The sequence below is a fragment of the Sus scrofa genome, chromosome 1, assembly GCF_000003025.6.
Source record: "Sus scrofa isolate TJ Tabasco breed Duroc chromosome 1, Sscrofa11.1, whole genome shotgun sequence".
NCBI lineage: Eukaryota > Metazoa > Chordata > Mammalia > Artiodactyla > Suidae > Sus > Sus scrofa.
The window spans coordinates 227,756,770-227,783,892 of NC_010443.5; the positions used below are offsets into that span (position 1 = coordinate 227,756,770).

At 38.3% G+C, this 27,123-nt stretch overlaps 1 protein-coding gene across 3 annotated transcripts in view; it reads left to right on the forward strand.

The window, feature by feature from the left end:
- Window positions 1-20,037, forward strand: part of RORB (RAR related orphan receptor B) — a 202,835-nt gene extending 182,798 nt beyond the window's left edge. For all 3 annotated transcript variants that reach the window (XM_021064932.1, XM_021064949.1, XM_021064942.1), the window contains one exon: window positions 12,773-20,037. In XM_021064932.1, coding sequence (XP_020920591.1) covers window positions 12,773-12,928 — 156 coding nt within the window. In that variant the 3' untranslated portion in view covers window positions 12,929-20,037. The remainder of the gene's footprint in view (window positions 1-12,772) is intronic.

Genomic DNA, 27,123 nt, shown 5'->3' on the forward strand with positions numbered 1-27,123 from the left:
GTCATGGAGCTTTTCTGCCTCTGTAATGCCTCCAAAACAGTGATGACCATTCTTAATATTTGTTACTTACAGATGCTCTGGGGAATCTGGCAAACACTGTGAAACTTGTCTCCATAAAAATGCTGACATACCCAAATGTTGTATTCAAGTCCAGGGGTTCAGGTTATACTCCCAATAAGTGGGATGGACCTGCTTTCTCTGTGATATGCAAAGACAATTTATACTGCTGACCAATTTGACCCTAAAAAGACGTAGCAGACTTCAGGTGAGGGTAAGGTGCTGGGTTCAGACATAGTCATTAAATTTCATCCTGAAAAAAAAAGTCTCCAACATACTTTCTGCAGGCCCACTTCCTGAAATTAAAGTTCAGGTAGCACTTCCTTATACTTTTAACCAAACTTGAGCCTAGGAAAGGTTTGAAATTTAGGAATTCTTATCCATTAACCAGAAGGTCTTAACCCCTATATATTAATCAGTCTGTTATTTTATTTGGGATAAAAGATCCTATTAAAACCTAGTTTCCTCTCATAACCATAATGATAGTATAATATACCATTAGAACAACTCTCTAGCTTAGTCACCTGAACAATTAACCTCTCTGTGCCTCAGTTTTCTCATTTATAACATGTGACTAAAGGCAGTATCAATGTCATATGGTTATTAGGAAGACTAAATGAGATCAAATATAAGCAAGCTGCATGGTTCTTAACAAACAGTATATAAATGCTGTATTTGGTATTGTGGGCAGAGGAAATTTTGTTTTGGCAGGGATATATTTGAGCTAACCACTGATGAATGAATATTATTTTCAAAAGATGGAAGGTGGGATTTTAGGGAGGCGGGATATAGCATTCCAAGTGATGGGGACAATGATATAGAGGTAAGAAAGTGTAAGGTATATTCAGGCTATGAGTAATAGTTGGATTTGGCAGGATTCAGGATTTGAGAAGCCAGAAAACAAGATAAGACTGGTCACTTTCACTAAAGCTCATGGAAAAAAATACATATATATGTATATACGTATATATAATTTTAAGCCCCATATGACTATAGGAGAGAGCCCATCTGTTCTCTGGGCTTCACTTTTTTTGTCTTTGAAATGAGGTTGGACTGGAAAGTAGTTAAGGTCCCTTCAGTGTAATATTCTTTGACTCTAAAAGAAAAATGAAATCTGCTCCTCACATCTTCTTTTGACTTGCAATGCTCAGTCCCATGCAATAGCTTTAAGGACTCTTTAGATGCTCTGCCATTGCAATAGTGAATAAATAGAGGGGTTTCTGCAAGTCTTGCAGATTCCAATAAGTATTCTTTTCACTATAGTAACCAAATTGAGAGTGATATTTAGTCCCAAAGCTGCACTGTTTATAAAGCCTGCATTCAGGGGTCAGCATGTCCAGCCAGCTTTCCACCTCTGGCATAACAGTAACAAAACTGTATCATCACAGAGAGGGATTTGTCTTCCTATTATAACAGTACCAAGTTATTAAATAAAAGCTTAAAAGATGGGAGGCTTACATAGCCCTATTTTACATGTTAATCATTGAAATTTTGCCTGAAAGAAATCAGTCCCAGTCACTCTCACTTTAGTAGTGCTATTATAGTACAGATTGGGGTTGGGGGAGAGCTATGTTGACTCATAGATGCAGAGATCAGTGAAAACTGCAAAGGGTCATTTACATAAGTTTTCATTGCTTTCTCAGTGAGATCAAAGTAGACTACATCATGCTAACATGATTAACAATGGGATGTTTATGCCTAAAGCCTGCTTATTGTTTTTTAAAATATTTTTTTTTAAAAAAAGGTTTATTGAGGAGTTCCCTTTGTAGCTCAGCCATTAATGAACCCAACTAGGATCCATGAGGATGCAGGTTTGATCCCCAACCTTGCTCAGTGGGTTAAGGATCTGGCATTGCTGTGGCTGTGGCATAGGCCAGTGTCTGCAGCTCTGATTTTACCCTAGCCTGGGAACCTCCATATGTTGTGGGTATGGCCCTAAAAAGCCAAAAAAAAAAAGAAAGAAAAAAAGGTTTATTGATATATAATTAACATATAAAATATCCATTTTTTAAAAGTTTGCTATGGCTGTTCTAGATCATTTGCACTTCCATACGCATTTAATCATCAAATTGTCAATTTATGCAAAGAAGTAGGTTAGAATTCTAGTAGGAAATGTATTTAATGAGGAGATCAAATTAAGGAGAATTCCATCTTGATAATATTAAGTCTTCTGATCTATAAACATAGAATGCCTTTCTATTTATTTATCTATTTTTATTATAGTTGATTTTCAATGTTCTGCCAGTTTATGCTATATAGCAAATTGACCCACTTATACATATATATATACATTCTTTTTCTCACATTATCCTCCATCCTGATCTATTACAAGTAATTGGATATAGTTCCCTGTGCTATACAGCAGAATCCCACTAGCCATCCACTCCAAATGCAAAAGTTTACATCTACCAACCCCCAACTCCCAATCCATCCCACTCCCTCTGCATCTCCCCTGGTAAACACAAGTCTGTTCTCCATGTCCATGAGTTTGTTTCTTTTCTATACATAGGTTCATTTGTGCTGTAAGTTAGATTACAGATATAAGTGATGTCATGTGGTATTTGTCTTTTTCTTTCCAACTTCACTCAGTATGAGAGTCTCTAGTTGTATAGATGCTGCTGCAAATGGCATTATTTTGATCTTTTTATGGCTGAGTAGTATTCTGTTGAATATATGTATAACATTTTCTGAATCCATTACTCTTTCAGTATTCATTTAGGTTGTTTCCATGTCTTGGCTATTGTGAATAGTGCTGCAATGAACATTTGGGTGTGTGTGTCTTTTTCAATGAAAGTTTTGTCCGGATATATGCCCTGGAGTGGGATGGCTGGGTCATATTATAGTCCTATATTTAGTTTTCTGTGGTACTTCCATACTGTTTTCCACAGTGGCTGGACCAATTTACATTCCCACCAACAGTGTAGGAGGGTTCCCTTTTTTCCACATCCTCTCCAGCATTTGTTGTTTGTTGACTTGTTAATGATGGCCACTCTAACTGGTTGTTGTTGTTAATTTGCATTGTTGTTTTGATTTGCATTTCTCCAATAATTAGCAATGTTGAACATTTTCTCATGTGCCTGCTGGCCATCCATAGTCCTCTTTGAAGAAATGTCTATTTAGGTCTCTTGCCCATTTTTCTATTGGGTTATTTTTGTTCTTGAGTTGCATGAGTTGTTTGTATATTTTAGAGATTAAGCTTTTGTCAGTTGAATCATTTGCAAAAATGTTCTCCCATTCTGTGGATTGTCTTTTCATTTTTTAATGGTTTCCTTTGCTGTACAGAAGCTTTTGAGTTTGAGTAGGTCCCATTGGTTTATTTGTGTCTTCATTGTCTTTACTCTAGGAGATGGGTCGAACAAGATGTTGCTGTGATTTATGTCAAAGAGCATTCTGTTTATGTTTTCCTCTAGGAGTTTTATAGTATCTGGCCTTTCATTTAGGTCTTTAATCCATGTTGAGTTTATTTTTGTGTATGGTGTTAGGAAATATTCTAATTTCATTCTGTTACATGCGGTTGTCCATTTTTCCCAGCACCATTTATTGAAGAGACTGTCATTTCTCCACTGTATGTTCCTGCCTCATTTGTTATAGATTAGTTTATTCTTCATGCAAGACACTAGGTATCATATGAGAATCCCTAGTAGGTGGGCCTAGGGATTCATCAGTTTAATCTTGAACAACTTAATCTGTCCACTTAAGGAGCCTCCACCCACATAATGTGGCCTTGTGGTCTGAGCCTCCCCTTTCCCCTTTCTGTTTAGTTAGGAATTTCTTTTATACTTTAAATTTTCTACAGTTTCTTAAATTACAATATACATGCTAAAAGTTCTTAAATCCTAAGTGTTTAGCTCAATCACCATCACAAAGTTAACATACCTGTGTAACCACTGCCTAAGTAGAACTGGATACCCCAGAAGCCCTGCTCAGTCTTCTTCACATGTATATACACTGTAAAATAATGCAGGAAGAGGCAGAATTACAAAAAATAGTTCAACAGATCATCTACATTTTTAATTCCACATCCATACTCAAGAAACATAGCTTTATAATGTAATAGTTGTTTACTTCAAGCTACATTTATAGCAAGTATGTACTGTGTACCAGATGCAAAGGAGAGAAAGGCAAATAACACATGTTTTTGACCCTTGAGAAATTTCTGTGAGGCTGTATTTTTGCTGGTGTGCAATATAAGTTCAACACCCAGAAATTCTAGGGGCTGTCCATTGGACTAGTGGTCTATAATAAGAAGAGAGGTTTGGCGGATATTTTTTATGGTATTTTTTTCTTAAGTGTAGTTGATTTACAAGGTTGTGCCAATTTCTGCTGTACAGCGACAGCGACCCAGTCATACATACATATACATTCTTTCTCTCAAATACCTTCCATCATGTTCTATCCCAAGAGATTGGACACATGCTATACCCAAGGTCCTATACAGTAGGACCTCATTGATCATCTATTCTAACTATTATAAAATGTAATAGTTTGTATCTACTAACTCCAAACTCTTAGTTAATCCCAGTCACTCGCTGTTCCTTCCCTGTTGGCAACCACAAGTCTCTTCTCTATGGCTGAGTCTGTTTCTGTTTCGTAGGTAGATTCATTTGTGCCATATTTTAGATTCTACACATAAATGATATCATATGGTATTTATCTTTCTCTTTATTACTTACTTCACTGAGCATGGTTAGTAGTTGCATCCATGTTGCTGCAAATGACATTATTTTGTTCTTTTATATGGCTGAATAGTATTCCATTGTGTATATGAACCATATCTTCTTAATCTGTTCCTCTGTCAATGGGCATTTAGGTTGATTCCATGTCTTGGCTACTGTGAATAGTGCTGCAAGGAACATTTGTGTGTGTGTATCTTTTTGAATTGTAGTTGTATCCAGATATATGCCCAGGAATGGGATTGCTGGATCATATGGTATTAGTTTTCTGAGGAAGCTCCATACTGTTTTCCATAGTGATTGTACCCCCAATTTACATTCCCACCAACAGTGAAGGAGGGTTCCCTTTTCTCCACACCCTTTCCTGCATTTGCTCTTTGTAGACTTATTAATGATAGCCATTCTGACCATTATGAAGTGGTACCTCATTATAGTTTTGATTTACGTTTCTCTAATAACCAGTAATGTTGAGCATTTTTGTCATGTGCCTTTTGGCCATCCATAGAGAAATATCTATTCAGGTCTTCAGGTCTTCTGCCCATATTTCCACTTTTTTTTTTTTTTTTTTTGATGTTGAGATGTAGAAGTTGTTTGTATATTTTAGAGATTAAGCCCTTATCAGTTGCATCATCTGGAACTATTTTCCCCATTCTGTACACTCTTTTTTTCTTTCATGGTTTCCTTTGCTGTGCAAAACTTTGTAAATTTGATTAGCTCCCATTGCTTTATTTTTGTTTTTATTTCTATTGCTTTGGGAGACTGACCTAAGAAAACATTTGTACAGTTGATGTCAGAGAATGTTTTGCCTATGTTCTTTTCTAGGAGTTTGATGGTGTCTTATGTTTAAGTCTGTAAGCCATTTTGAATTTATTTTCGTGCATGGTGTGAGGGTATGTTCTAGTTTCATGCAGCTGTCCAATTTTCCAGAACCACTTGCTGAAAATACTATCTTTTTCCCATTTTATAGTCTTGCCTCCTTTGTCAAAGATAAATTGACCATAGGTGTCTGTGTTTATTTCTGGGTTCTCTATTCTGTTCCATTGGTCTGTATGTCTGTTTTGGTACCAGTACCACACTGTCTTGATTACTGTAGCTTTATAATATTGTCTCAAGTCTGTAGGAGTTATGCCTCTTGCTTGGTTTTTATTTCTCAGGATTGTTTTGGCAATTCTGGTCTTTTATGGTTCCATATAAATTTATGGATTATTTGTCCTATTTTTCTGTGAAAAATAATCATGGGTAATTTGATAGGGATTGCATTGAAATCTGTAGATTGCTTTGGGTAGTATGGCCATTTTAACAATATTAATTCTTCCAATCCAGAAACATGGAATATCTCTCCATTTCTTTTAACCCTCTTTAATTTCCTTGATTAATGTTTTATAGTTCTTGGCATATAAGTCTTTCACATCCTTGCTCAGGTTTATTCCTAGGTATTTAATTTTGGGGGATGTGATTTCAAAAGGAATTGTATTTTTATATTCCTTTTCTAATATTTCACTTTAGTATACAGAAATGCAACAGATTTCTGAATGTTAATCTTTTATCCTCCTTAGTTTGATGAATTCATTGATCAGTTCCAGTAGTTCTAGTGGAAACTATATATAGTGTCATGTCACCTGCATAGAGTGACAATTTTACCTCTTCTCTTCCAATTTAGATACATTTTATTTCTTTTGTTTGTCTGATTACTGTGGCTAGGATTTCCAATACTATATTGAATAAAAGGGTGTGAGGGGGCATACTTGTCTTGTTCCAGATTTTAACGGGAAGGCTTTCAGCTTTCCTCTGTTGAGTGTTATACTGACTGTGGGTTTGTCATAAATGGCTTTTATTATATTATGGTATGTTCCCTCTATACCCACTTTGGTAACAGTTTTTAACATGAATGGATGTTGGATTTTGTCAAATGCTTTTTCTGCATCTATAGAGACAATTATATGGTTTTTGACTTTTCTTTTGTTAATGTGGTGTATGACACTGATAGATTTGCATATGTTGAACCATCCTTGTAAACTTGGGATGAATCCCACTTGGTCGTGGTGTGTGATCTTTTTTACATATTGCTGGATTTAGTTGGCTAAAATTTTGCTGAGAATTTTTTTTGTCTATATTCATCAAAGATACTGGCCTATAATTTTTTTGGATAGTATCCTTTTCTGGTTTGGGTACTAGGGTGGCTTCATAGGATGTCTTTAGGAGTGTTCCTTCTTCAACCTTTTAGAAAGCTTTAAGAAGAATCAGTACAAGTTCTTCTTTGTATATTTGATAGAATTTGCCTGTGAAGCCATCTGGTCCTGGACTTTTGTTTGTAGGGAGTGTTTTTATTACATATTCAGTTTCATTTCTAGTGATCCGTCTGTTCATTTGATCCATCTATTACTTCTTGATTCAGTTTGGCAGGCTGTATGTATTTAGAAAGTTGTCCATTTCTTTTAGGTTGTCAAATTTGTTGGCGTATAATTGTTCATGGCATTCTCTTACGGTTTTTGTATTTCTGCAGTATCTTTTGAGATTTCTCCGTTTTCATTTCTTATTTGTTTATTTGAGTTCTTTCTCTCCTCTTCTTGGTGAGTCTGCCCAGAGGTTTGTCAATTTTGTTTACCTTTTCAAGGAACCAGCTCTTGATTTTACTGATTTTTTTGTTGTTTTTTGAGTCTCTATTTTATTGATCTTTATGATTTCCTTCCTTCTGCTAACTTAAGGTTTTTTGTGTTCTTTTTCTAATTTTTTTAGGTGGTAGGTTAAGTTGTTGATTTGAGATTTTTCTTCTTTTCTGAGGAAAGCCAGTATTGCTCTGAACTTTCCTCTAAGCACTGCTTTTGTGCATCCCATAGATTTTGAATGGTTGTATTTTCATTATCATTTGTTGCATGGTAATTTTTAATTTCCCTTTTGATTTCCTCATTGACCCATTGATTTTTTAGCAGCATGTTGTTTAGTCTCCATGTAGTCAGTTTTTTTCTCATTTCTTTTCCTTGGATTGATTTCTAACATCATGCCACTGTGGTCAGAGAAGACACTTGAAATAATTTCTGTATTCTTAAATGTGTTAAGTTTAGTTTTGAGTCCCAGTATGTAGTCAGTCCTTAAGAATGTCTCATGTGCACTTGAAAAGAAGGTATATTCTGATTTTTTGGATGTAATTTCCTGAAAAATATCAATTAAGTCTAACTTTACTATTGTGTCATTTAGAATCACTTTTGCCTTATTAATTTTCCACTTAGAAGATCTGTCTATTGATGTGAGTGGGTTGTTAAAGCCTCCTACTATTATTGTTTTCCATCAATTTCTTCTCTTATGTCTGTTAATATTTGTTGTATGTCTTGGGTGCTCCTATATTAGGGGCATATATCTTGACAAGTGTAATATCCTCTTCTTGAACCGATCCTTTTATCATTAAAAAGTGTCCTTCTTTGTCTTTTATTTATGGCCTTCATTTTAAAGTCTATTTTGTGTGATGTGAGTATTGCAACTCCTGCTTCCTCTCTATTTTTTTTTTTTTAAGTTACACCCATGGCCTAGGGAAGTTCCCAGGCTAAGGGTCAAATCAGAGCTGTAGCTGCTGGCCTACGCCACAGCCACAGCAATCCTAATGTGGTGTGGTACATCTCCAACCTACACCACACCTCATGGCAACACCAGATCCTTAACCCATTGAGCAGGGCCAGGGATCAAACCCGCATCTTAATGGATCCTAGTTGGGTTCATTTCACTGAGCCACAATGCGAACTCCTTCCTATCTTTTCCATTCACATGAAATATCTTTTTCTATCCCCTCACTTTCAATTTATATGTGTCCTTTGCTCTAAGGTGAGTCTCTTGTTGGCAGCATATTGTAGGCTCCTGTTCTTTTTATCCAGTCTGCTACTCTATAGCTTTTGACTGGAGCATTCATCCCATTGGCATTTAAAGTAATTATTGATAAATATGTATTTATTGCCATTTTAAAACTTGTTTTTCAGTTGATTCTACATTACTCCTTTGTTTTTTTTCTTTTTTTTTCTTTTTGTTGTTGTTATTGGATGATTTCCTTTTATTTTATGCTTGTGTCCTCTTCTTTTTAGTTCCTTTGAATGTATTTTTTGGTTTTTATTTGTGGTTGCCCTGTTTTTCAAGTATGTAAATCCCTTCCTATATATGCTTGCTATTTAGCCTTATAGTCATACAGGCTCAAATACATTCCAAAAAAAAGTCTAGATCTTTCTTATTTTCCTTCCCCACATTTTATTATTTTGATGTCCTTTTTTTATATCTTCATGTTTATCTTTTTGCTGTTCCTTGTGTTTATCACTGCTTTTGCAATAGGCTTTTTTTTTTTTCCTTTTAGATCTGTATACTGGCTTATTTAAGTGATTGCTTTCCAATTGTGACTTCTTCCATCTATTTCTTCTTTACTTTTTTATTTAGAGGAGCCCTTTTGGTATTTCTTAGAGTGGGTTCAGTATTTCAATTCTCTTTTAGTTTTTGTTTGTTGGAGAAATTCTTTATTTCTCCTTCTACTTTAAATGATATTCTTGGAGTTCCCGTCATGGCTAAGCAGTAACAAATACAACTAGTATCCATGAGGACATGGGTTCAATCCCTGGTCTCACACAGTGGGTTAAGGATCATCCAGTGGTTGCCATGAGCTGTGGTGTGGGTTGCAGACATGGCTCAGATGCCATGTTGCTGCAGCTGTGCTGTAGGTCAGCAACAGCAGCTACAATTCAACCCCTAGCCTGAGAACTTAGATACGCTGTGGGTGCGGCCCTAAAAAGCCAAAAAATAATCTGCATTACTGTTCATATCCACTCTTAATTCCTTCATATTCTCTCTTAATAATTCCTTCAGTATTTTCACTCTCTCCTTTTTGAACTTGGTGTCTTAGATTGCAGAGGTCTGTTTGATTGTTTGTTCCTTCAGGTGAATTCTCCCATTCTTTTAACTAGGAATGGTTTCTGAGTTTCTTCATTTTGTTTATATTTTTCTTATTCTGTGATTTTAGAGAAAAACAACTATTTTATTCTTAGAGGACTATTTATATGCATGAGGGCCCCTGGGTATTGTGTGCAGGTTTACTACTTATTTTTAGGATGCTGCGCATGCTTCCAGGGAGATGGAGGCAATGGACAGGGCTAGTAGCCAGTGCCTGGTTGCTGGGCCCTTGACGGTGGCAAGAATCCATGGAAGGTGGTGCAGGCTGATCCTAGTTGCAAGGACATGGGAAGTGGCAGTGACTGCCAGCCAGGTATATGCAGTACACAGAGCATTTGGCAGTGGCAGCAGCAGGACGTGTGAGTTCCTGGGGTAGTGAGAGCAATAATGAGTTGTGCTTAGGTGCAGTGCCCTCTTCTGTGCTGACCTCTGAGATGACTGAAGCCATACGTGGTTCCTGTTCCCAGTCCCTTAGTGGTGGTGAGCCATGACTACCTCTGGAGTTTGAGATGACTGAGTTTGCTCCTACCACCTGCAGACCATGCAAGAGGTGCGCTGTAGTGTTTAGCCCACACAGGAGGTGCCACCACTTGTAGGCCATGCAAGAGGGGCCTGTTGCCCGTAGCCTGCACAAGACGCATCTTGCCACCCGTGGCCCTACCCTCCAAGAGTCCATGAGTATGCTGAGAAAGACATTCCTAAGGCAGTCTATCTTTCCTTCTCTTGCCCTCCCCAACAATGGAGCCTTTCATCTCCTGAGGGTCCAGACCTCCTCCCGGTTTCCCTTGGCTGAGGTGCTCCACTCTGCAGCCCTTGGTGCACAACTCCCTATCCCCTCAGGCTGTCTCCACACAGCAGCCCTAGTCCTCTCCCTGGAACTGACCTCCAGAGTGTGAGTCTCAGTGTCCAGCCCCCACCTCAGTGTCTCAGGCTGCGATGTCCTAGGAGGTGGTACCAATGGTTTGTGCGGCTCTGTCTCTGCCTTGCCCTCCTCAGACCATCTGCTGCATTTTTCTCTGAAGCTTTGAGGTCCCATTGTCTCAGCTGATCTCCCCATCCGTTAGGTGGCTTCCCAAGGTGTGGGTTCCTTTCCTCTTTCATGGCTTCCTCTCAGGAGGGCTAGTCCTGTCCTGATTCCTTTCTCTTTTTTTTCTGCCCAGTTATGTTGAGGGTTTCTTGCGCTGTTTGGTGGTTTAAGGTCTTCTGCCAGCGTTTAGTAGATGTTCTATGCACATTGTTCTACACGTAGATTTCTTTTTTTGATATGTTTGTAGGAGAAGGTGAACACATCTTGATCCCTCCGCCATCTTGAGGGGGAACATATTATATGCCCCAGCCCCAGCACCTGGTTAGCTCTCCCTCTTTCTTCAGAGCCCAGCTTCAATGGCACTTGCTCAGAAGTGCCTAGCTTGAAGAAGTCAGCAGCCTATTGTCTACCACTTCCCCTCGCACCATTCCGGCATGGCACTCACCAGTTCTTCAGTCTGCTTTTGACTGGGTGGTAACATTATTCATCTGCCTTCCCACAAAGATTATAAGCAACAACAGCTCTGTTTTATGAGTTCTGGTATCTAATAGGATTGTCTGCTGCCACTTTAAATAACTCATAGTGTTGGAAAGTCTTGATTCTCTGTCTGAAATTTAACATCCATTTTATAGACAAAGATTTTTTTTTTCATTTTTATCCCTATCATTAAATAGTAGTGGGAATGGAAAATTTACACCCCAAACTTCTTTATGTGTTCTAGATCCCTTTAGTGAATATGTCAACAGCTCTAATCTCAATGCTATTTTTAAATGGCTCATACTATGGTTATATAGTCATTAGTTGTTAAAAGGAAAGTTAATGAGAGAGTGGAAATTTCTGATTTTGTAAAGCCACAAAGTAACTAATTATCTATTTCCTCCTTTACTTCAAAGGCTGAAATGGTTTCTTATTATTGAATAGAATAGGGAGCACAGTGAGCCTAATTGGTGATTGGATGGGTTTTATTTAATTTTATTATCACTTTCAAGCGTACCTTTGGTCAGTCATATGAATTATCAAGCTTATCTTTTGTAAAATAATTATCTATATGAGAATATTTCTTATTCCCACAGTAATTTGATCATAATAACACTGGGTTTTAAGCAATTTTGACACAAAATGTTGGATTCTAAGTGTTGCAAAATCACTAGTACATTAAAAGCTAGAATTGTTCATCTCCTAAGACCTGTGTATGTAGCATTTAGCAAACTGTGGACATTTTAAAATATTATAAAACAATGCCTGGGTATTTAAAATAAAAAAAATACATCCTATGTGATACTTATGTATCAAAACCTAACAATTAAAAATTGATATTCTCCCAAGAGTTTTTAAAACACCTCCCTAAGGAAGATGAGTTCCAGTGACCTCCCAAATTCTCCCCTGATTAAACCTAGGTTTAATTTTATGCATTTCAGTGGGAAAGGATTAGAGAGATAGCTGCAGGCTAGTGACTTTGACAGCAAAGTGGCCCAGATCATTGTGAATTACACCTCACTGATTCAGGTTACATCTTCCTAAAACTTTCACCTTCCAAAACTAAAAATCTAGCATTCACATCATAAAAATCTATGAGAAATAATAGATAATAACATTAACTAACAATTGTGTTTCATGCCTATAGTATTCTTAATACTTTCATACAAATTGTTTATTCAGTTTGTACAACTCAATGAGGCAGGTGTGACAACTGAGCCCATTTTACAAATGAGAAAACAGAGACAAAGCATTTGTCACAGCCACATGGCCATTTAGCTATTTTGGAACCAGGGTTCCAACTCAGTCAGCCTGCAGAGAGAGCACTCTCGCCTAATGATTAAATTTAACTCCCTCCCATCCATACTTTAAGTAAGAGCAATGAGCTAGGAAGCTTGCTCCCGCTTTCTTTATTTTTCTCTTTAGAGAGTGGGGAAGGGAGGTGTTTTGTTTTGTTTTGTTCTGGTCTAAAGGAGAAGCTGAAAGTGAGCTTGCTTTCTTTTTGAACATCTTTTTCCAAAGCCAGTTCCCTTTATTTGAGGCCAGGAAGGACACTGATTCAGAAGACAGAGCACTAATGAGCTTACCCCTTTGTCTCCTTCCCTGTCTCTCCACTCTGCAGTTAATAGCCAAGATTCCAACCATCACGGCAGTTTGCAACTTGCACGGGGAGAAGCTGCAGGTATTTAAGCAATCGCATCCAGACATAGTGAATACACTCTTTCCTCCATTATACAAGGAGCTCTTTAATCCTGACTGTGCCACCGTCTGCAAATGAAGGCGACGCGAGAACTGTCTCATAGTCATGGAATGCATCACCATTAAGACAAAAGCAATGTGTTCATGAAGACTTAAGGAAAATGTCACTACTGCAACATTAGGAATGTCCTGCACTTAATAGAATTATTTTTCACCGCTACAGTTTGAAGAATGTAAATATGCACCTGAGTGGGGCTCTTTTATTTGTTTGTTTTTGAAATGACCATAAATATACAAATATAGGACACTGGGTGTTATCTTTTTTTTTAATTTTATTCAGGTATGTTTTGGGAGACAACTGTTTATAGAATTTTATTGTAGATATATATGAGAACAGAGCAGTACTTTACATGATTACTTTTCCTGTTGATTGTTCAAATATAATTTAAGAAAATTCCACTTAATAGGCTTACCTATTTCTATGTTTTTAGATAGTTGATGCATGTGTAAATTTGTAGCTGTCTTGGAAAGCGCCGTGCGTGTATGTAATAAGTATATAATATCTGAGAATATTATATATATTACTTATACATGCACATGCACTGCAGCTTAAAATAACATACCTACTAGCAAAGGAGGTTCAGTCAGGCTCTCTTATGTTATTTAACCTTCTGTCTTGTATGTTACCTTTATGTTAGACAATCAGGATTTTGTTTTCCCAGCCAGAGTTTTCATCTACAGTCAATAGCAGAATGGTACCGATTCAGAAATAAGTCTACAAAGGAATAAAACATCATGCATGGCATCTGTATAAAAACTCTTATTTTGATCAATGACATCAAAGCCTTGTCAAGATGGTACATTTTGGAGAAAAAGTAAGTTTTTGGAGCCATTTTCCTGTTTTAAGAATTAGGCCACAGATAACATTGTGGAGTCCAGGGCTTTTTTGACCAAACAACAGATATTTCCTATTTTTCACCAGGACACATAAAATACTTTTTTCTTTGGATTTCAAGTTGTGAAAGAAACTTGATTTTGGTGCTTATTGTGTCTTCAACAGAGGAATACAGTCTGTAGATTATGACCACCAGCAATTTTTTCTAATTAGAGTAAGAGTGTCAGGGTCCTAATGCCATTTTTATGTAAAAATTTTCTCTCTAACCATTTATTTTTTGCAAAGAAAAGACAGAAAAAGAATATACGAAGTAAAGAAGTAGCTCTTTGTATTCCTTCTTCTTAATAAGTCTGTTAGAAAAAGCAGCAATAAAAGGGGAGGCAGTACTTTTTAATGTCCTTCTAGTCTGAGGCCTCAATTTTTTCAACTCCAAAATACTGTATTATAAAAATATGGCAAAAGCTTGATAGATTAACATAAAAGATCTAGGTTATTCTACAGAATTAAGAACCCCAAAGCCAAAACTATTTCCTGTGCAGTTTGAAATTGCATCATCCATCTTTCCTGGGCTTCTTTAGTAACTTTCAACAGTCGAGAGAATGCAAGAGGTGAGGTGAGGATTGGACAGTTGTGACTTCCTAGTACAAGTCCTGCTCTCCAATCTGAGTGATCACCAGAGGAGCATGAATCGCAAGGAGTTTGTTCTGCCTGTGGTCTAGAGGCCTGATGCCTTTGGTCTTAGCTAATCCAAAATAAGATTTCTTTAAAGGGAGCTAGAGAAGAGCTTTGTGTATAACAATGAAAACTATGACCTCCTCTAAGCATAGCCTGGCCATCAACTCATGAGGACTTGCCCTTTTCTCCTTGTCTAATATACATGCACGCACAAATGCATACCTGATTTATTAAGTTGCCAGTAGTGGACAGTTTGATCTTTTTTAATCTCTTACACTGTCCTGAAGTTAGATGGTTAGATTGCCATGATGCTACAGAACTGCACATTGATGATCAAACAGTAATGTTTGCCTTTTCTTTTAGAAAACAGTCTTCGCATCTCATGATTGATGAATTCCAAACCATTGGGGATAAACAAAAAAGGCTTTAAAATAATGAATCTCTTTCTCAACTACTGTTATATTCAATTAATTTAACTACATTGAACCAAATTACCTTCAGTGTCTAGGAAGACAGCTGTAGACTGCTTATTATGCTGCTACAGGGACTCAATTCTTTTTGGTGTAAATGTCACTCCTGTTAGCTCTTTGTATAAAGAATTAATTCCAAGAGTCATATTTCCTTCTAATGGAAAGATTACTTTACTGATTGCTAGGAAAACAGGGTAATGGAAGGCACTCAATTAAACGAAGCCATTTCCAAATGCAATGTATGTTTTATGATTGGCTTGTGATAGGCGATGCTTAATGTGTCTACTTGGTGTTTCCCTTTGAGCTTTGAACTTATGTCAAACTTTGTTTTCATTGTTCTGTTGGCCTAGTGTTTCCCATTGTCAGCCTGTAATTCCAGCTCAGTTGCAAAGGGAACCATTTGTTTCCTCCAATTTACCTTAGAGGATTTAAATTGGCTCAATTGATGAAGTGGCTGAGAATTTTTCCTTCCTTGTCCCATGGGTGATGTAGGAAAAAGATTGTCCTCACATCTGCCTCAAGAGGTAATGAATTTGAATTTGTGTTGTTTCCACTAGTGCAGGCATTTCACTGAGATGGCATGAACCTTTTGAAGCGAGGGGACAGGAAACAGCTAGCACCTAAACCCAGAACAAAACAGTGGAAACCAGTACACACTCAGCCCCCTTCAGTTGAGAAGAGAGATTTCCATTTTTTCACCACAGTTGCCAAATCTGTCCCATGAAAGAAAGCCAAGCCATGTTTTCAGTAGTAACAAAATCACCTTTAAGAGCTGCCCTTTGAACATCTCCTATGACTACATCTCGAGATAAGAACAACTTTCTTTACCACATAGAATTTTTGCTCCTTCCCCAGGAAGACTCCCCAGTGTTCACAACACATTCATGACAACATGTGCACTGCAAGAAAGGACCCATGATCTGTAGTTTTCATTCATGCTTCGTAAATGACAATCACTGCTTGATGCAGATGTTGCACTCTATCCACTCAGGGATGTTTAGTTTAAAAAAAAAAGAAGGAGGGAAAAAAAAAAAACAGGAAAATGACAACAAACTATAAATGGCATAAATTAAATATGCCAGTGAGAACCGCTCTGACAAGGCTTTCAGACCAACAGCAGTAACTTTATGTTGAAAGCTGAATTCTCTTTTAAACTTTGGACTTGCTGAAAAGTGGCTCACAAGTAAAAAACAACTTAGTCTCACTTTCTAAAATCTGCTAAGAGCCAAATGATCCAGCTGCCCCATTTATAAGAATGTGTACCTCCCAAAGAACCCAAGCTTCCTAAAAAAGCCCTGAGCAAGAGGCCTCAGTGGCATTAGATGAAGCTGACAAGGGAGTTGGGGGGGGGTCTATAAAAGGACAGGCAAATTTTGGAGGTAATATAGGATAATAAGGGGTTCCACATCTGGCTTAGTATCTCACATCTACCCCTCTTGTCCAGGTCTGGGGTCCTCTCTTTTCTGCAGCTCCTTTATCCCCAAAGACTGAAAGCTGAAGGTGGGAGACACACTTGGCAAACTAACCATTTCTGGATTTCCCATTTTTTAATTCTGTCTCCAGGGCTCTGGACTAAAGGACCACTGAGTAGATAAAAACTGAGAATATAGTGGTCTCTTGGATAATGAGATGGCCTTGATAGAATCTAAGAGATCTAAATCACAGTGAATTCTGGATATTAACAGTAGGTGCCAGGGGGACATCCATACCAATTCCTATCATAGGTGCCTGTTCAACACACAGCTTCACAGTAGTCGAGCTAAACTGCAGACAACCTTGCACTGAGATAGTCAACTCACACCCACCTCTGAGGTCCCCTGTGTACCAGATCTGACTGCAAAAGCAATTCTTGTGTCCAAAAGGTACAACTTACCAGCTTTTTTCAAAAACATCAGTCAGATGCAAATGATGTCAGTTTTGTTCCATGTCCTTTGTTTCCATTTATTATAGAAGCAAGGAAAAATTCTGCTGCTGTTGGAAATGAGAAGAAATCACTTTTTCCAGGCTCTTTTTTTTTTTCTCCATAAACTTTTGTCTCCAATGAAGTTATTACATTGGCAGTAAATTCAGGCAAGAATGTCTATTCCCTGACAGAACCACCATTCAGTAGAACAGCAATAAGTTTAAAGTGTACATCTGCAGTGTAACTTTGCACAAATCCCCCTAGATTAAAAAGAGGGAAAGTCCACCATCTGCTTTAGATGAAGTGGCATTTGATTTTGTTTCCAACCACTAGTACAAGCAGCAACCTGATATGGGAAACCATGTGGGTCTTTAGACAAGAGATGACAGCCATTTGGCACTGATAGTAAGGGACTGTCTCAGGACCAGAGACACATATTCGTTTAAAGCTAAGGTGAAAAATTCAGAAGTCTGAAAAATCCAGAGGGTTGATGCAGATGAGTGAACCAGTCCAGTGGCAAACTAGCAAAGAAATGCCTAACTGAAAAGGAACGTTCAATACTCAAAACTGAAGCTGAGGGATTGCTAAGATTTCTAAATCTTATGTAATCTCTTGAGTTTTAAATGTCAGTTGATTCAGAGTCTAGTGCAGACCAATCTCTGGGCAGAAGGTGGTCACTTGCAGTCCCTGGTTTAAAGCAGAATACAATCAAGGGGCCTGTTTGGCTGGAAGATGCTGGCCAGATACAACTCTGGATGGATGATGTTAGCATCGGAGGGGTGAGGGGTAGGTGATCCTGCCCTTCTGATACTCAACTTGGTTTTGATATTTGAGTATCACTACTAGAGGATATGGTAAGAGGTCAGTTGAAAAAAATGGCAGTCTAAAAATGAAAATGATTTAATTTTATAATGAATTCTGTGACACTTCTGTTTTGACCAAACTTCCAGCTTCATAGAGCCAGATGATTAGATTTCTTGCTGCTTTTTTCTGAAAGTCCAATGCACGATTTTTATGCTTTTGAGTCTCAGTGTGTTTTTTCAAATGTGTGGCTTCAATACCCCCAAGTTTTAATTTCCCCTCAGTTTGTATCTACAGAATTTATTCGATAGTCACAATATTGTAGTCTGAAGTGTGGGACCACGGATTCCTATGCAGCAGATGGGGGTTGGCTGTTCGTGCACTTTTTTCCTAAGCTGCTGAAATTCCTCCGAATTGAATTGGCCATAGTAATCTTAGCCTCCTGCATGACTGTAAGCACGACCTCCAGTGGATCAGAAAAAGCAGCTCAGTGATTGTTCTTATGGCCAAAAATAAAGCACAAGGTTACTAGAATTGAATAAACCCCGTTGAGGAAAGCCCAGGGAATGTGCATCCCTGCTGGGCAGCATGATCCTTATAATAAACAATACTCTCCGGATGGTGGCTGATGAAGGGCATTCGCCTGCCTCGGTCATGGCCAGATGCAGATACACATTAGGTATGTCTGAGACACACCAGTTCCCACTTCCAAGCACAGTACCGTCTGCTTCATCTGATTAACACACACACAGGAATGAAAACTCCACCTACAGAAAACTGAGTATGTATTGTAGAAATGTAGAGGAAAAAAAAATATTTTTTCAAATGTAATTACTTTTAATATATGCTTGTGGAAGGTCTAATACGATGTATGCTGTCTCTGTAATTTTTGCTGTAAATAACTAGAGACAGTGAATACACTGATTTTTCTATGTCTCTGTTTAAGCATAAGACTTTGTAACAATTTTTTTAGAGGGGAAAAAAAAACCAACAAAAAGCAAATATGTACTTGCTTCCTTTCTGCGTGTTACGTACTCCTCAGAAACTGGTTGTAAACGTTTAAGCATCTTGACGGGTCATTGGTGTTAAGTGTACGTTACTTTTTGTAAGACAGCTGAGAAAGGGACAGGGCTGTCATTTAAAATCTGCTCCAAAGAATTTGTATTGAAGATTGGCCTAAGACCTGCAAACTCTATCTGAACTAGACAATATGAAAAAGTTAAAAAAAAAAAAAAAGTTGCCTGAGTAAGTCATCTTTCCTTGTAGCAAATGGCTTTGTCCATATCCTTTCTGCATGGAATAGCTTAAGGAAAACAAACTCTGCTTTCTGATGAACAAAATATTTTTGTACACGTTTATTTCATATTAATAACCTGAGGTCAGACCACTCATCCGCTGAAGCCATACCTGACCTTTACCAAATAAATGTTGTCAAGAACCTGGGGGAGGGATGGGGAGAGACTGAGAGGGAGGAAAATTGAAGTGTCATGAGCTGTAACAACACAGGCAGGAGCAAGTCCGATGAACCTGATGCTTTTCCTGCATCCCAAATACAACTTTAAAAGGCTAGTATTTTATGATGATCAATTTATAATAAAAAAAAGATATTTAGATTTAAATGAGACTTTCCAATATTTTTGAAATCCCTGACAATACTTCCTTGCTTTTAGGATTGAGAGAAATGATTTTCATATACTTCCAGTATTCAGAGATCTAATGTTTTTACCGTAGCTCCAGCCCACACGTGTAAAGCGAAGAGCAGTGCTGAGTCCCCCAGCAGTTGAAACCATGTGCTGCTTGGGGCTTGGCTGTGCACACCTACCAAACACCACTGAACCTAGAATGTGCAGCTTGCGTCTCTTACTAGCATGCACGTCACTGTTGGCAATGCACACAGGTTGCATTGCCAGACATATGTAAAATAAAAGTATTCACTCTGAAAAGCATAATAATTATTCTTTTTTTAAGGAATAATGCCTCCTATAGCCATTGATTTTTCTGGAGCTTAATTACATTATTACATGCATTATTACTGGCCTGTAGAGGCAAAAGGCAAACTACAAATAAACCCGGTGACATATATAGTTTTAAAATCTACAATTTTCTGATCTCTCTCTCCTTCTTTAATATGTAAGCCCTAATTTCTGTGTATGCGAGTAAAACTGCAGCCTGAGTCATTTAGGAAGTAAGCATTGAGTTTTTTTTTTTATTATAAATATACTAGAATAAAACAGCACTCCCTAACAATTAAAAAAAAGTTTTATATTACTTTAGAATGTAATAGGTTTTTGTCCTTATTTTATGTCCTGTAAATTATTAGTTGAATACTGTTAGCATTCCCTGATAATGCACACATGATTTCTGAATGTTTTCTGTAAATGACAATCAATGTTTATGAAGTTCCCTCCTTTAATGCTGAACAAAATTAAAAGAAGAAAAAAAAAGTCTTGCCTCATCATTTTCTTTCTCCCACACAGGAAACGAGGCTGAGAAGAAGATAGATTTGGCTTTGAAAATATTACCCCATGGGTTCTTCCCTATAGAGTTGCCCTTTTTCCAGTAAATACTGGGTAATATTTTTATGGAAATTCTTGTGTCTTCATGGACCTGGACTGGGTTAGAAATGCTACTGAGAAAAGACCCAAGTTTCATTCTAGCCAAATAGCTTACCAATTTGCAATTAAAATGAGAGTAATATCTCTCAAAGATAATAAGTAAAATAAAGCTATCAGCTCTCTTTTTCCAGAATTTTCCTAAAATGAAGCCTCGGCTAGTAAAGCCATAAGCAACTCCTCTGCTGTTGAAATAAGTTACAGCAGACTTGAAATAGCAGAATGCTTTTAGACAATAATTAATGATTAAATTCTCTAGGTCTGATTTGATTTTTAACAAAGCATCATCAAGCTGCTCCAACACCAAAATCAAAGCTCACCAACAAATGAATGCTCTAAGTCTTATTTGAATCTATACTAAGAAGCAATTGAGGATAATCACATACTCACAGGGATTTTTTTTTTTTTAAAGCAGTTCTAAAGAGGCAACGGTGATTTTTCAGGTCCTCTGAAGTTGTTGCAGGTTGGGGTCCCTAGAGGTGAAATGCTTTAAGCAAGGTTTTAAAGATTTTCAAACTGGAACCACTGGCCTGTATGACCGGATGAGCCTCAGAAAGCCCTGTATAAACTCTCTTCCAACTTCAGTCTCTGAAACTCGTAGAAACCCGTGCAGTATGTATGTTTCAAGTAACTTCTCAAGACATCCAAATTCCCTGTGGTCCTGAACCAAAGAACTGCACTGATATTGCTGTTAGAGCACCACTTACGTCCCTTGTTTATCAGGTCTTCAAATGGCCAGTCAGAAACAACAAATATATTAATGCAACCTATCCCAGGTTCATGCACTGTCACTAAGAACTGATCATAGAACTCTTTACTATAAAATCATTTAAAGGTTTTTCAGAAACCTGTATTTAAGCAGCACTGAAACACAAGATGAAATTTACCATTTTTTAAAATTCAGACTGGATCATATGACAGTTACTAACTGTTAGCATTACCGAGATTATGAATTAAGCCCTTTTCTTTTTTTTTTTGGCCGGGGGCAGGGAGGGCCACAGCCAAGACATATGAAAGTTCCTGCGCCAGGGATGGAATCTGCACTGCAGCTGTGGCCCACACCAGATCCTTAACCTGCTGCATCACATGGGAACTTCCAAATTAAGCCCTTTTTATGCACAGGCTCTGTTTCATTGAAAGACCTTCTTTATTTAAGACTAAGAACTGGCAAAATGTTCCTATAACCACACCAGACTCATGTGCACGAGGCATATCAGATATCAAAGGAATAGCCAGGGTTTAGCCTCATACTCCAAGTGGCAGAAGCTCCTTTACCCAAAAGGAGAGGATGAAGAAGTGAAGCAAACCTAATGCCATCTTGGTTGGGAGAGGTCTCAGATTAACAAGCAACCATGCTGTAAAAGTTTTCTGTTTTCCAAACTTGAACTTGATGAGTTTAACTGCTCCTAAATAAATATTATTCTAAAAGACTACAGAATTCCCAACAACCGTGTCATACAGATCTTAAATCTCCTGAGTTCATGAAGTAAGGCATGCCATACTATAAGCATTCAATAAATGAAGTAACTATGTATTAGGGTCCATCTCCTTTTCTAATTTTAGCTTCCAAACTATCTATTCCCTTTCGTTTCACTGGTTTTGTCCTTCAGCACCAGATACAGACGTGCTTTTTACCATAAGCAATGAGAAGGGAATCATAGCCCACTGGCAAAGGGCATTGGAAGAAAGCTCTTTCCCTTCCTTTCTCCAAAGATTTAACCAAACACAATAACAGAAAGAGCCTGAGTGGCTATTAAAGGTTAGACTTAACTTCCTAGATTTTCACAGAAGATTCAGCTGGTCAGGAAACAAACAGAGACCACGGAGGCTAATTTGTATAACAAATTGGACATAAAAGCCTGGACTTGGCATGTCTCTCTCAAGTCCTCCAGTCTGTTTTCATTAAATCACAAAGTCTCAGGCAAAAAGAGAATCTGGAGAACTGATTAATTCTTGAGCTGTATCACTGCACAAGTAAGAATTTTTAGAGAAGTCAGTACTTTTTAAGAGATGGAAACTGGTGGGAGTTCCCACTGCGGCTCAGCAGTAACTGACCCAACTAGTACCCATGAGGACATGGGTTCAATCCCTGACCAAGTTCTGTGGATTAAAGACCTGGCTTTGCTGTGAGGTGTGGTGAAGTTCACAGTATGCGGCTCAGAGCCCGTGTTGCTGTGGCTGTGGTGTAGGTTGGCAGCTGTAGCTCCAATTCGACCCCTAGCCTGGGAACTTCCATATGCTGTGGGTGCAGCCTTAAAAGACCAAAAAGGGAAAAAAAAGAGCGAGAGTGAGAGATGGAAACTGTTATAACTGTGATCATGTGTTCCTGTTGAAGCAATCAAAACAGTGAGCCAAATGTCATCTTAGTCACTGGATACTCTGCATGTGGCCAGAGATGAAGGAAGCAAGAAAGAGCTTGTAGGATTACACAGGAGGTTTCTACAGGCCAGGCCTACCCACATTCCATGAACTGGAATTAACTCCATGCCACCACATGAAGTTTAATGTTATGGGAATTGCAATCTACTTGTGTGCCCACAGGGAAAGGGAAACTGAGTTTGGGAAACACTTAGCAATCCTGACACAAATGTGAAAGGAATCCAAGAAAGTCTCTAACCTGATTTCCTATCAGATACTACAACAAACATTTATTCAACAAATGTTTATTTCCACTACTACATGCCAGGCACTATGCACTGGGAATATAGTTGTCAAGTGTGACAGGAATAGACTCTGCCCTTATGGAATCTATGGTCAAGGCCCAAGAAATGTGGATATACCAAAGGGCCAAAGCATAACACAACTAAAAATATAAAAGATAAACTTCATTACAAATGTTACACTAGCTACCAAAAAAAATTACATGATGTTCCTACAGGTGGTCCCTTATTCTCTATATCTACTCTTGAACTCACTGTCACTCCTCAGAGCCCATTTTGGTTTGTTTTTTTTTAACAATGTTAATTATTTTATTAATTTCTTAACAGTAATACAAAATATTCCTTCTCTTCTTATCTTTTACCCCCAGTTACAGCTAGATCTGCCCATTGAGACTAAGCAGAGCAAGTGTATGTCCTAATCTAGCTTTGTCATATCAACACCTTAAATAAAATAGATACATCTTTCATTCCTCAATCCCAGGCTTCGTTTTTGCACATTAAAAATGGTTATCCCAAATATTACTCACAGTGTTATCTGCTCATACAGACAGGTGCTGTTCACTTGAAGAACCTCATCAGAATAACCAGTAACACAGATCAGAGACATGAGGATCAATCGAGGACAGATCAGCGATGTCAGTCGTATGGGCACTTAGAACATGGCTTTTATAGACACATTTTTACATTTGTTTGTTTTTTATGGCTTCACCCATAGCATATGCAAGGTTCCAGGCTAGGGGTCAAATTGAAGCTGTAGCCGCCGGCCTACACCACAGCCACAGCAATGCGGAATCTGAGCCATGTCTGCGACCTACACCACAGCTCACAGCAATGCCGGATCCTTAACCCACTGACCAAGGGCAGGGATTGAACCCACAACCTCATGGTTCCTAGTCAGATTTGTTAACCACTGAGCCACGACGGGAACTCCTATAGACGTATTCTTATGTTGTTGTTGTTGTTGTTGTTGTTGTTTTTGGCTGCACCCATAGCACATGGAAGGTCCCAGGCTAGGGGTCAAATTGGAGCTGGAGCTGCCAGGCTCCACCACAGCCACAGAAACACCAGATCCAAGCCACATCTGTGATCTACACCACAGCTTGTGGCAACATGGATCCTTTAACCCACTGAACGAGGCCAGGGATCAAACCACATCCTCATGGATACTAGTAAGGTTCTTAACCTACTGAGCCACAGTAGGAACTCGAGGACACATGTTTTTAAATGCAGTGTTTTTAACTATTACTATAATTACTATCACTACTATTATTGTTATTGTTACTAAACAGGTATGGTGAGAGTTTTCTTAATGACAGTTTCCAATTAGTGAAAAAATTATGAACACAGACATGCTTCCTCCTCTCATATAACATGCATTCCAGTGATATTTCATAATTTCCTACCCATTCAATGAGATCATGATATTCTAAACTGATTTCACAAAAAGAAAGGTATTCCTTGAACTACTGTATTTATGAACTGATAGCCCACAAATCATACAATTTGTTCCTAATGTAAAGGAAGGGGTCAAAGCAGCATTAGAAAATAACAGGTCACAGGGAAGAGAAAAATGGCATTTGAAAGGTCAATGGAATAGGTAAGGATTCTGGGATTCGAATATGGCTAGCCATGATTTTCTTTTCTGTGGAAAGGTTCATTTGTGCCGTATATTAAATTCCAGATATAAGTGTTATCATATGGTATTTGTACAATAGAAAAAAAAATGTATTGGGGAAATAACAATTAAAAATAAAATAGAATAAAATACAAATATGGCTAGCCAATCCCAAACACACCTTCATCCTTCCAAGTACTTTTCCCAGGGGCCAATGTCCCACTTATGTATTAAACATGAAGAATCTATAACACTTTCTCAAAGCCAGCTAAAGACATTTAGCCAAGAGAATGGAGAAGAGAATTAATAATCACTTTTGAGCCCCAAGTGGCAGCAGAAGGGATTTGCCAAATGGCAGGAAAGTTTTCCTGGAGCTATGATCCATACTGAGCTGCCAAGTAGCATCATCTAGAATTTAACAACTTCCTCCTCTGTACTTTCCATCCTTACCACACTTTACAAGCCCAATGGCCTGAAGTTTCTAACATGCTCAGGTAAAATGCCACCTGACCTTTCCCCTTTGGGAAGATAAAACATGTTTAAGGTGGGGTGGAGTTGACTGAGGGTTGGGAGTAAGTGAGGGGAGGAAAGCAAAGTCAGGAAAAGACTTTTCCTAAAATAAATATTAACTCTCATGACCCTCAGTCTTCAGAAACTTCCCCTCCTCCTACCCCACATCCACATCACTGATCAGGGAATTCTTGTTCATTACACAGTGAAATTCCCTGTGCACATACTAGTTAGGAGATTATAGGAAAACATAACATGCGTAGAAGCTATTGATTTTTATTTTTTTATAGGAAAATGGTCTTGGCTTAAAGGCATTGAGCCCTAAATGTTTCTAGTTTGGGAAGAAAAAGTCGTTACATATTAGCTATTAAAATAACCTCCCCAAATAATCTTTGGGTACATATCTTAATTCTACATCATCCAACTGAAAGAGAAACTTCATCTTTTTTTAATTACTTCAGTATCATAAAAAAAGGGAAGGTAGGTCTCTATGAATTCTCTGTCTAAATTCTCCTTTCCAATACACTGTCACTCACTGAAATTACGAATTAAATCCCTAAAAGTAATTTTTATATGAACTTGTGGAGACTCAACTCTCAGGTGGCTAAGTGATACCATTCTTTGGGAAATATTCTTATATTTCTTTTCTTTTTTTTTTTTTTTTTGCCATTTCTTGGGCCGCTCTCTCAGCATATGGAGGTTCCCAGGCTAGGGGTTGAATCAGAGCCATAGCTGCCAGCCTACACCAGAGCCACAGCAACGCGGGATCCGAGCCGTGTCTGCAACCTACACCACAGCTCACGGCAACACCGGATCCTTAACCCACTGAGCAAGGCCAGGGATCCAACCCGAAACCTCATGGTTCCTAGTTGGATTCGTTAACCACTGAGCCATGACGGGAACTCCTATTCTTATATTTCTTAACAGAATTCAAATATCTAATCTGCACAGTTTCAAAGTAGCAGTAAGATTTCCCCTTCGGGAGTTCCCGTCGTGGCGCAGTGGTTAACGAATCTGATTAGGAACCATGAGGTTGAGGGTTCGGTCCCTGCCCTTGCTCAGTGGGTTAACGATCCGGCGTTGCCTTGAGCTGTGGTGTAGGTTGCAGACGCGGCTCAGATCCCGTGTTGCTGTGGCTCTGGCGTAGGCTGGTGGCTGCAGCTCCGATTCAACCCCTAGCCTGGGAACCTCCATATGCGCGGGAGCGGCCCAAGAAATAGCAAAAAAAGACAAAAAGATTTCTCCTTCTAATTCCCATTCCAAAGAGGACCCCCAGATCCTATCTAGACAGTTTCATCCAACTTCCAGCTTTTACCACACACACACACCCATTCCCCTTTACCCCAGAAGGAATAAATGCCCACCCAATTCCCCCCAATGGACTGTGCAGTGAAACACTCTTTAAATATAGACTCTTCAAAGAAAGAGCCCAAACATTTGCTCAAAACAACCAGGAAAATGTTTTCAGTTTTTCACACAATTTGTATTAGCTATTTTTCTGCTTGTCCCCAAAGGTCAGGGATAACAATTTCTAAAGGCAAGACATTGTGATCAAGTATAAAAGGAAAATCTAAGAGGTAAAACAGAAAGAAGAGCTGAGCTCAGGCACCACACCCCAGAATCATGTCATTCCTCCTCATCTGTTCAACAAACATTGAGTGCTTACTACATGCTACATATTATACCAGGTCCTAAGGATAAAAAGATAGTTAACATGGTCCATTTCTTTGAGGTTTTCCTAGTGTAGCAAGGCTGGCAGACCAGCAGACAAGTGCAGTGATACATTTCAAAAGAGGTATTTAGAAAGAAGATTCTGGTAACAGTGAAGGAGAAGCAATTAAATCTATTTAGAAATAACTGTAGGGGCAAAATGAGGAAACCTGGAGAAACAGTGCCATTTGAACGGAGCCCGAAAGAATGACAAGATGTTCTACAGAAGAAAGAGTATTTCTAGTAATGTTAGAAGCATATACAAAAAGAAAGTGAGAGTGAGAGAAATCTAGAATATGGAGCAACTGGCAACCACACTCCAAATATGACCCTCAGACATGTTCTGTTTGGCTTACACTTAATTAGGAAATTCCATATAAAACTGCACTCTCCAGATTCTTTTATAAAAAGGAGACGATCTGG